At 35.6% G+C, this 12,453-nt stretch overlaps 1 protein-coding gene across 1 annotated transcript in view; it reads right to left on the bottom strand.

Annotated features, from left to right (window-relative positions):
- PJA2 (praja ring finger ubiquitin ligase 2) overlaps nt 1–12,453 on the bottom strand; it is a 75,865-nt gene that overhangs the window by 16,841 nt on the left and 46,571 nt on the right. The window contains exons 5-6 of the mRNA XM_032274863.1: nt 9,824–10,009; nt 3,846–4,028 (exon numbers count right to left, since the gene is read on the bottom strand). Of these exons, the coding sequence (XP_032130754.1) occupies nt 3,846–4,028; nt 9,824–10,009 (369 nt within the window). The remainder of the gene's footprint in view (nt 1–3,845; nt 4,029–9,823; nt 10,010–12,453) is intronic.

The raw sequence follows: 12,453 nt of genomic DNA, 5'->3' as shown, positions 1-12,453 counted from the left end.
CAGACTATCAGTAGTTAGGCTTACGGAGAGTCAAAAGTTAGGCTTGGATTTTCTACTGCACAGGGATCAGCATCCCTAAAGCCTGTGTTGTTCAAGGCTCAGCTGTGTAAAAGGATAAATGACAAATGTAAAAAAATCTGAAAGATAACACCACAATCAAATCAGATTTTATATCACCAGTAATGGGTTGATTTGATATCATGTGTTTTCTGATATGTACTGCAAAGGATAAAACATCACTTCTGGATGTTTCTGCTAAAAATTCACAACTCAAATTTACAGACAAATACATCCTAAGGGACATTCTAAAAAATAAATGACCTGTACTTTTAAAAAATTTCAGGGTTATGAAAAACAAAGACTGAGGAAATGTCCGCATTAAAAGAGACTAAAGAACCTTGCTACCTAAATACAATGAAAGATCTAATACAAAGATTAGAACAGATCTAATAGCACTGGTAGAACAACTATGAACATCTGAGTAAGGTCTGTAGATTAGATAATATTGTACTGGCATTAATTTGCTGACTTTGACAATTTTACTGTGTTATATAAGAAAATGGTCTTGGATGTAGGAAATTCATTCTAGAATATTTACAGGTAAAGGGACATCATGCCTGCAACTTACTCATAAGTGGGTCAGAAAAAGACCTTACTATAAGTATAGAGAAAGGAAGGAAAGAATGGTAACACAAATGTGGTTTTAAAACGTCAGCATGCAGGAAATCTTAGTGACGGATATATGTGGATTCTTGTACTATTTTTTGCCACTTTTCTGAAACTCTAGAATTATATCAAAACTATTTAAAAACTCTATTAAGACACAGTTATATCAACACAGAATTAACTTCCACATCTTACTAGGTTAATAGTAATAACTCTAATTTCTTATAGGAAGACAGAGAAGTTAAGGAGTTATCAAAGAATAAATAAATGGTACAGTTGGGATTTGTCTGTATCTAAAATCATGATTTCTCTGTGTTGCTTCCTACCACATCAAGCTATCAGATACTCTTAAGTATTTTGAACACTAACACAACTTCAATACAAACAAGTAAACAAAGAAACTTCATAGAGGACTTCTTCCATTTTCCTTTAAACTAAATTAAGGAAACAAAAGGCCACTGCACTTTTTTTCCAAAGCAGTGGCAAAACAAAAAAAAAAGTGTGTTAAAGTATGACTTTAGAGGCAACAACTGCTGCTCTTTGCCATGGCTTTCCTTTTAGCTGTCAAGGTAGCATGCTATTTTAATATAGAAATGAAACTAAATTTTCACCTTATCAACTTTTAGACACTGCCACATAAATTAGTATAGTACCACATAAGCAAATACTGAGGTGTTGACATACAGCAACCTTCAAAATTTGTGTCTTAAAATTAATGCTAAAATGTTTTCTATAATAAAAAAAAAAAAGTACTTTGAGGCTCTGCATATTTTGGGACCACTAGTAAGATTTCTAAAACCTTAACATAACATCCATATCTACAAAGCTCATCAATGAATTAGAACCTAAAGTAATAGTTTCTCAAATTTAAGTTCAAATTATATTCAGTGGCCAGGCATGGTGGCTCACACCTTTGGGAGGCTGAGGTGGGCAGGTCACTTGAGATCAGGAGTTTGAGACCAGCCTGGCCAACAGAGTGAAACCCCTTCTGTACTGAAAATACAAAAATTGGCCAGGCGTGGTGGCAGGTGCCTGTAATCTCAGCTATTCGGGAGGCTGAGGCAGGAGAATTACTTGAACCTGGGAGGCTGAGACTGCACCACTGCACTCCAGCCTGGGCAACAGAACAAGACTCCAGTGTCTCAAAACAAACAAACAGAAAAACAAAAAAACCCACAAAAACAAATCATATTCAGTAAAGATTTCCATTATTCCTTCAAATATTTAGGTGGAACAACCTTCTTTTTGGAAGTTATTTGGAAACGTGTATCCATACCTTGAAAAATACCACATATCTCAGTAATATCACCTCCAATTATTTGTCCTAAAGGAGTAACCAGAAGTACAGAACAAGTTTTATGGAGGATGGGAAAGAAAAAGTTCACTGCACTATTTCAATGAGTCAACAATCTGTTAAATCTTAGTGCCCCTATAGGAAGGATCATCTTCATAATGGAGCTGTAAAAAAACATTTTTAGAGTCTTGAAAATGTACAACAGAAAAAATTCCTTCACATGAAACCATAATTGCCTCCCAACATGCATAGATGATGCTAAACAGATGATTCTTTCATCTGCTGAACACTTTGAGGAATTACTTTGCATAATGGAGACAGAAGACTTTCAAATTAATAAGGAGTGCAACAGGAAGGAAATGGGGAGACATAAGACAGCGAGGAAATGAGAGAAGCATCAAGATCAGCAATACTGGGACTAGGTAAATCCACTTATTCCCCATAATGTATGGGAAGCCAGAAAATGTGTTTTAGAGTGCGAGAATGTTTAAGGTAGAATTACAAATTGCATAGCTGTAATGAAATCCCATTTCTACTTCCACAAAATGGTGATGAAGTCTGTTCTCCACACATTTTCCCCTCTAGGGAGTAAGAATAGGAAAGGGCAAGAAAGATCTCAAGAAGATGTTCAGTTTCCCATCTGGAACAATTTGGAGAAGTAGCTAGCACACACAGAAAGAGAAACTAAAGATACAACGGAGGCCTTAAAACATGTGTTCTAGGCCAGGCACAATGGCTCACACCTGTAATGCCAGCACTTTGGGAGGCCGAGGTGGGTGGATCACAAGGTCAGGAGTTCAAGACCAGCTTGGCCAATCTGGTGAAATCCGTCTCTACTACAAATAGAAAAAAATTAGCCAGGCGTCGTGGCAGGCACCTGGAGGTTGAGGCAGGCGAATGGCTTGAACCTGGGATGGCGGTTGCAACAAGCTGAGACCACGCCACTGTACTCCAGCCTCGGCAACAGAGCGAGACTCCGGCTCAGAACAAAAAAACAAACAAAAAAAAACCCAACCAACCAACAAACAAAAAACACATGTTCTGGAAAGCTGAAGAGATATCAGGGGACATAAGTGAGTTTTTTCTTATTGATTTTTCTGAATTTTCTGAAATGGAATTTTAACTGGAAAAACAAGACAATTCGTACAGAGAAAGAAACAAGGGTAAGTCTACCAAGATACCTTTTTTGTCCCAGAAAAAGTAACAAAAGGGATCAGTTAGGACATCCTTTCTACATCTCAATAGTTACTTGCTTTCATTGTGCTACTGTATACTTTAAAGATACTATAAACCAAAACAGTTAAATTCTGAGCATTATATCATAAGTAACAACTCTACAATACACTTCACTTATATGTTACTTTCATTTGAAGCTCACTATTGTTTGTCAAGCATAAAGTAAATTAAATGCTTTCAACATCTCCAGGAAAGTAAAATTTTATTGTCCATATTTTACACACAGAAGGAAAAGGGAGAATAGGGAAGGAAAACTATTCTTACGATTTTCTGATTCAACCACAGGTTTTAAAATTCAAGTAGTATTCATTAAGAAGCTGTTTTTTAAAGAATTTGCAAGTGCTACAGGGCACATAAAGGGAAATTTTAAAAGTCAGAAATCCAAAATTCAAAAAATGTATATAAATAACTAGGATAGGTGAGCTTCAAGAGAGCTAAATGTCAAAGTAAGAGGTCACTGACTGGAGGAAGCAGGAAAGGGTCCAAGTAGGAAGTAACATTTGAAATGAGCTTTGAAGAAGAGGACTAACAGATGGGAAAATGAGAACATTTCTTAGCTAGCAGAGATTTAATTTTCATAATTTAGAATCATGAACTCATTCTACTCAAGGAAGCTAATTAAGCATGCTGATAACATTGTGCTACATACCTCCAATCCACATCTAAGTCTTCACTCACACTGGAGTCATCCTCCAGGTTATTGTTACCATCCAACATGAAAGCTGGCTGTGCAAATTCATTGGCAGGTTCATTTCCCTCATCACTGCTGCTTTCATTGACTTCATTGTACTGTAACCAAGGAATTTCTCCCTCCTCCAAGGATGTCTGTTCCCTAGTACAAACATTTTAAAAGAAGGAAAAAAAATACTGTTTTTAAACATACCATAACACTGTCTTTAATTCTATTCCATGCAAGTGGACTCTGTTGAGTTCTAAGTTCTTGGTACTTTTATGATTCTAAAACACTGTCTTTCTTAACTGCAGAATTATGTAAAAAAGAAAGAAATCAGTTTTAGGGTCATATGTATGCAGAAATAGTTCCTAATTACCCAGAAACACATTTATTGGATTTACAAATTATCTATGCTGTTTTCTCCTTCTGTAAAAGGAGAAACATAAGAAAAATCCATCCCCAACGATTTGAATTTTAAAACACTGCTCTTGAGTACTTTCCCTTCACAGTTAAAATAAAATCTGAATTTCTTAACCTGGCCTACAAATCCCTAAATAACACATGCTTTCTGCTCAGCCCACTTCTCCAATGGCATCTCTCAGCACTCTTCCCCCAGCTACTATACTCCTACTCTTCTTTCTACTTTGGTAACACATGGAGATCATCTCTACCTTGGGGCCATTTCCTCTACCTAAAATGTTCTTTCACTGGATTTTTACCTTGCTACTTCCTTCTTGATGTTCACGTCAGATTATAAGTCACCTCCTCAGGGGGGACTGTCTTGAACATTCAGTTTAAGTAACTCTCCAGTTGCTGATTACCACATAGCTCTGCTTATTTAAATTATAAAATTTATTTTTGCTCAACATTTTCTTATTTGTTTACCGTCAGTCTATTCCTACTAGAATCTAACTACACAGAAACAGAGACATACAAATCAATGATACAAATCAAGAAAATAAGGAGGATATAAAGGAAGCATTTCAAAACAGGAAGAAAAAAAAAGGACTCATTAGGCTGGGTGTGCTGGCTCATGCCTGTAATCCCAGCACTTTGGGAGGCCAAGGTAGGCGGATCACTTAAGGCCAGGAGTTCGAGACCAGCCTGGACAACATAGTGAAACCCTTTCTCTACTAAATGTACAAAAAATTAGCTGGGTGCACACCTGTAACTCCAGCTACTCAGGAAGCTGAGGCATGAGAATCGCTTGAAATCGAGAGGCAGAGGTTTCAGTGAGCTGAGATCACGCCACTGCACTCCAGCCTAGGCAACAGAGCAAGACTCTGTCTCAAAAACCAAAACAAAAAAGGGCCTCATCAACAAATGATATTGGGAGAACTGGGTATTCACCTGGAGGGAAGGAGGTTAAATCCCTTAAAGTTTCACTATACTTTTTTAAAGTACATGTGCATGTGTACCCCCACTCTCACTTAAAAAATGAATACTAGAAGAATCATGAAAGAAAACTGTACAAAAATTTCCGTGTCATTCTAAGCATGATATAAAACCCTGAAGTCACAAACAGACTCATAAATTCTACAACATTCACATTAAAGAAGATACGGAAAAGTCAAAACACCAAAAATCTGGACACAAAACTCAAATTAAGAAAAGTAAACTATAATACAAGGGAGACAAAGGGCTTTTCCTGAATAAATAGAAGCTTAAAATATAAAACCAAACTGTAAGAAAAAGATTAAAATATATCAACAGAAAGGGGCAAAGAATATAATTAGTTAGCAGAAAAGGAAACTCAAATAGCCATTAAATATATAGAGATACTCAGCCTCATTTATAATAAGCAAAATGTAAATTAAAACAACAGTGAAATATGTTTCAACTATTAGCTAAAATAAAAAAAATTGTTAGTACCCTATGTGTTGGTGAAGCTTTGAAGAAAGGCAATTCATATACTGTTGGTAAGAAAGTAACTAATTTAAGCTCTCTGTAGAGAAACTTGGCAATAGCTATAGATTAAGTTTGTGCATACTCACTGACCTAGTGGTTCTGCTGCCAGTTATTTCTCCTAAACAAATATGCACAATTTTCTTTTTCAGTACTACTTACAGTAGCCAAAACTGTCCACCAAATGAAATTGGTACACCCAGGTAGTAATATACAGTAAGTCCTCACTTAACTTTATAGACAGCTTCTTAGAAACTGTGACTTTAAGCAAAACAAGGTAGAACTATGCGGATTTTTAAAAAGAATAAAGGAAATATATATGTATGAATATGGAACAATCTAAAAAACAGACCTATAAACAAAAGAAATAACAAAGGCAAGGTGTATACATATATCTATACAATGTGTTACCAGCTGTATAAAAAAATGAAATGGAATGTGTACACATATATGCTATTATATGTATAGAAGATCTTTATAAGTTCAAAAAGGAAGCTGGTTATAATGATTTTTAATTGGTCTTTCCATACTGTCTAAATCCACTTTTTATTGTGTATAAATCCTTATTTTTAAAACAATTGTAACTTCATCTGTTTATCAACAGAAGTTCAACCAGAAATAGCTACCCAAGCAATAAACTGTTAGGAATTCATTAAATATTTCCAAAGCATAAGCTTGTATCATTAAAAGGTAAATTTGTATTCACTCTTACTGGTATTTCAGAAACTATCCCTTTAATTATGCAAAGTAACAATAGTGAAAAGAACTGTTTTAGTTACATGAGTCACGTGACCAATTATTAAGGAGTCACACAGTTGTTTGTATATTTAGCCTACAGATAGCTAAAACTAACAGATATTTAGTGGACATTTAACAAATGTTAAAACCTTGAAGGTTTTTTTTAATTCAACCAAAGTAGACGTTCTTTTCTCCCTTTGGTCAAAGCTTTATTGGTAATATCTGGACAACTCAAGCTTTTGAAAATGTACTAATTTATTCCCATTTTTTATTCTTTCTGCTCCATCCCAGATATTAGGAGTTTATTCCTGCTGGATTTTATTAGGTTGTCATAATTATGCAATTGACATTCGGTGTACTACATCATTCTGAATGCAAAATATATTAATTGGAAAGAGACTTGTGGATCTACACACATCATGATAATACAAAAACTACCATACTAAATTAATAGTCTGAATCACTGCTAGAAAATAAAATCTAGGTTAGAGAAAATACGTATGTAATCACAGATTCATCAAAACAAAGCTGCTAGCTCAAAGAGCAAGTCTAAGGAAGAAAAATGTGAGAATAAAACCGTAACTTGGCCAGATGCAGTGGCTCACGCCTGTAATCCCGGCACTATGGGAAGCTGAGGTGGGTGGATCACCTGAGGTCAGGAAATCGAGACCATCCTGACCAACATGGTGAAACCCCATCTCAACTAAAAATACAAAAATTGGCTGGGCGTGGTGGCACGTCCCTGTAATCCCAGCTACTCGGGATGCTGAGGCAGAATTGCTTGAACCAGGGAGTTGAAGGTTGCAGTGAGCTGAGATGGCGCCACTACATTTCAGCCTGGCGACAGAGTGAGACACTGTCTCAAAAAAAGAAAAAAACATAATTTGGCACTACAGTAGTGTAAAAGACTAATTTTGAAAAACTGGACTTCTTAAATTACCAACATTCAGTATCTCTGCTCTTGCTTTCTCTTGTGCCTAGGAAGTTCTTTCTGAATCCGAATTCTCATCTTTAAGAACTCAGCTCAAAAGTCAATTCCAAAGAGACATCCTCCCTGACCATTCTAATTAATATGTCTTCATCATGTACCTTCTTTCCCATTATTGTTTTATTCCCTTCACAGTAAACATCACAGTGTGTAATTTACTGGGTTTCTATCTTGGTTATCATCTGCCTTTTCTACTACAATATAAGTTTCATGAAGGAATGTTATTTGTCTTGTTTACTGCTATAACTCCAAGGTCCAACACAATGCCTGGCACAAATTAAATGACCAGTAAATATTTGCTGAGTGAATAATTACTAACACAAATGACATATGAATAATTAATACTTAGTAAACTAAACTAACAGTGATTAAAAGCAATTAAATATAAAATCAAGAGGCTGGGCACAGTGGCTCACGCATGTAATCCCAGCACTTTGGGAGGCAGAGGCAGGCAGATCACCTGAGGTTAGGAGTTCAAGACCAGCCTAGCCAATGTGGTAAAACCCCATCTCTACTAAAAATACAAAAATTAGCCAGGCATGGTGGTGGGCACCTGTAGTCCCAGCTACTTGGGAGGCTGAGGCAGGAGAATCACTTGAAAGTGAAAGGCAGAGGCTGCAGTGAGCCAAGATTGTGTCACTGCACTCCAGCCTGGGCAACAGAGACTGAGACTCAGTCTCAAATAAACACACACAAAAAACACACACATGTATGTATATATATATTTTATATATAAATATATATTTATTTTTAATACAAAGACTATTTTTAATACTAAAAAATATATTTTAAAAAAAATGTAACACCATATATTTATTTTTTAAAAAACAGACTATTTTTAATACCAAAAAATATATAAATTACATATATATTTTGTATGTATATTTTTATATATACATTTATATGTACACATATATGTGTGTGTGTATATATATGTCATGAAGAGGAAAAAAATGCCAGTTCAACCTACCACTGTCATAATCAATTATGTTTGCAAATTTACTTCTTTATAGATTTCTCTAGATATTTGACTTCTAGATTTTCTTACGGTATTAATCAATCTCAAGCTGAAAATGTATATGCTTGGAGGATACAAGTTTTAATATTAGTCTAGATTGGAATAGTTCTTTTCCTAAAAAACCATAATTTACCAAACGGTTCCCAGAGACTAAGAATTAGAACCAATTATCATAGAAAAAAATTTAAATTATCAAAAAGATATTCTCCTACAATAAAACAAGAGGCCTAAATGGTTTCACAAGTGAATACTAACAAACTTTAAAAGAATAAAAAAGCTATTTAAGCAACAGATGCAAAGAACAGAAAAAGAAAAAGGAAAGCATACACATTCTTTTAGCAAAGCAAGTACCAAACTGTTATTGAAACAAAAAACTAAAAGGTAATTTGCATTTAGGAATCTCAATATAAAAATCTCATGTAAAATATTATAATCTAGAAGCCCATTAAAATACATTAAACCATGATTGTGATCATATTTGGTTTATTTCAAGGAGCAAGGGAAGTTGAATATTAGCAAATCTAGTTATAGAACAATTCCTCAGGATCAGGGCAAAAGTGAAAAATCATTATGATCATTTCCACTGATGCTGAAAAGACCTTAAAAAAATTCAACAAACTTTCTTGCTAGAAACCCATAAAATAATAAAAGATTGGAAGACAGCTATACCCATTCATTTACATCTTGTCTACGGCTACTTTCATACTGCAACAGTACAGGTAAGTAGCTGCAACACAGACTGGACACAAAGCCAAAAATATTTATTATCTAACTCTTCATAGTATGTTTGACAACCCTTAAAGTATTAGAGCCTTCCCATTAAAATTAGGAAAGGACCAAAATATCATCAATCATTGATATTTTGGAGATATCATCCAATGCAATTAGACAAGAATACGAACACTAGCTCTTACAGCTGTCTCCATTTCTGTGAATTAATCGCTAATTCCCCTCTTGAGGCTATCCTTTCTTCCTTGAGCAATGACAGTTAAGTTAGGAATCACCCATTAAGTTAGGAACGGGTGATTCCTAACTTAACCAAAATGACATTTTAGGTACCCAACTTTTCTTATTAAAGCAAAGTGGAGACACATATTCTATCTCAATAGAGGATACTGAAGTTATCAGTATTTTCAACTTAACTGTTCTTTTTATAATACCAAAAGCATAACGAAAAAATCAGGGGGGCCTACTGGTTCTACGTAAGGCTTATAAAATCCAATTAATAGCACATCCAACATTTGAATGTGATAGATACCATTCTTGTACAATATACAGAAAAATAAATCTTACTGTTAAACATACCCTTCCTGAAGAGATAATTCTTGGTTTTCTTCTTCAGGGCCACTGCTATCACTGTGTAGCTCAGGTTCATTCTCATCTTTTCCTGGCAGAGTCTCCCAGCTTTCATCACTTGAGGATTGATCTTTTTCTGTACCAGAAAATCGATGAGGCAAAGAAGCAGACCATTCCCCATCACTGCATTCAGAACTGCAAATCAGAGAGAAATAAACTATCATTATGTGTTATTTTTATCATTTGGGGTGTTAACCAGATGATATGGTTTAATTTAGATCTGTGTCCCCACCAAATCTCATGTTGAACTGTAATCCGAAATGTTGGAGATGGGGCCTGGTGGGAGGTGACAAGATCATCAGGGTGAATCCTTCATGAAGAGTTTAGCACTATCCCCTTGGTACTGTTCTTGTGATAGTAAGTGAGTTTCCACTGGATCTGGTGGTTTAAAAGTGTGTGGCACCTCCCCTCTCACTGTTTCCTGCACCTGCTTCCACCAAGTGAGACACCTTGTTACCTCCTCTGCTTTCCACCACAATTGGGAGCTTCCCGAGGCCCCCTAAGAAGCAGAAGCCACTATGCTTCCTGTACAGCCTGCTGAACTGTGAGCCAATTAAACCTCTTTAAATTGCCAGTTTTTAGTATTTGTTTATAGCAATGCAAGGATGAACTAATACACCAGACATCATGGTATAGAGTGGTGTGCCAATGCCACACATGCTTCATCAGATGCTAATTCAATCTTTAGAATATTAAAAAAGTAAATACATGCAGTAGAGTATAACTTTCAAAACAATATGGCATATGGCAAGTTATGGAATATATCACTTTACTTTTTCTTTTTTTGTTCTTTTTCTTTAAGTGATGATTTTTTTGTTTTGTTTTTAGACTGAGTTTAGACTCTTGCTGTCTAGGCTGGAGTACAATGGACCAATCTTGGCTCAACACAACCTCCGCCTTCTGGGTTCAAGCCATTCTCCTGCCTCAGCCTCCCTAATAGCTGGGATTACAGGAATACGCCACCACGCCCGGCTAATTTTGTATTTTTAGTAGACTGGGTTTCTCCATGTTGGTCAGGCTGGTCTTGAACTCCTGACCTCAGGTGACCCACCTGCCTTGGCCTCCCAGAGTGCTAGGATTATAGGTGTGAGCCACTGCGCCCGGCTACTTTACTTCTTCTTTCATTACATTCAGGGTACCTAGATAAAGGCTTGTCATATTTTAGACATATTTCTAAATAAATTTTTAAATACAATTTGGTAATCTTAAATGCCACCTGGAATAAATATAAGTAGACTTACTGTATATCTAACATGACTAAAACAACTTTCAAATTATATACTGGCAACTAATGACATATTTTCTATGAATAAATTCCTACTATTACCACTTAGTAAAAAGTTAACTGTCTTTTTCCTTTTTTTTTTTTTCCCAAAGAACTTTAAAAGAAGTGATATTCAAATGCATAAAAAGCAGTACTGGCAAAACTTTGCTATCCTTAGGTAGGACTGTGAACACAAAATAAATTTCAGTTCAAGAGAACAGTTAAAGAAACAAAAGGTACACTAAATAGAATTAATAAGGAAGCACAGAAAATTACTTTTAATTACATCTAGCTTTAGCCAATTCGGTTACATTTAATTACCCTTAGTTTTTAAAGAATTAGTCATCTTATACTATCAAAGGCTAAAATATTACTTATCAATGTTGAAAATAAGCCTTAAATGCCCACTCCAACCATATCAACTATTCTGGTGAAGAATCTCCTCAAAGATTTCTCTATGTTCACTTGACTTGGAAAATCAAAAATAATTTTAGTTCACATTTTTGAAAGGAAGTGATAATTGGTAGGACATTACATTTTTTAATGATGATTATGTCATTTGTACATAGTGATTTCTTTTATTGACAGATGAACTCAAAAGATCAAGATGCTATTAACAAACAGCAGCACTAATCTAAGCTCTGAGAAGTTTAATAGAAGCCAAAGCATAAAATCAACTGCCAATTTCCAGTAAACAATGGATGGCAGGGCACTAACATCCTTGAAACGGAAAGCTAAACAGCTAGACAGAGCAACTAAAATGTGTTATTTCAACTGTGCCTGAGCCAAAGTTTCTTGTATTCTATACAATTTTCTGTGACCCAAAGAATAATCTAAAATAAACAATTCTAGGCTTACGTAAGTGTCAAAAATCCAACACAGAAAATAGTTTTAAAGGAGCTTATTGAGCTAAGTTTCCTTGACTGAGAATCTTCTAAAATTCAAAGGTAAATTATCAATTCCCATTATATGTCTTTAACAATCAGGGTAAGATTTTTATATAAATTTGTGGCAATTCTTAACATATATATAAAAGAGGTGCTTGCCAGGTGCGGTGGCTCACGCCTGTAATCCCAGCACATTGGGAGGCTGAGGCGGATGGATCACCTGAGGTTGCAAGTTCAAGACCAAACTGACCAACATGGAGAAACTCCATCTCTACTAAAAATACAAAATTAGCCAGACATGGTGGCAGGTGCCTGTAATCTCAGCTACCTGGGAGGCTGAGGCAGGAGAATCGCTTAAACCCCAGGAGGCAGAGGTTGCAGTGAGATTGTGCCATTGCACTCCAGCCTGGGCAACAAGAGCAAAACTC

Source organism: Sapajus apella, unplaced genomic scaffold (assembly GCF_009761245.1).
Source record: "Sapajus apella isolate SASKATOON/1434 unplaced genomic scaffold, GSC_monkey_1.0 scaffold1, whole genome shotgun sequence".
Taxonomy (NCBI): Eukaryota; Metazoa; Chordata; class Mammalia; order Primates; family Cebidae; genus Sapajus; species Sapajus apella.
Note: the sequence above shows the minus strand (reverse complement) of the source record. Positions and strands in the feature narration are given on the sequence as shown.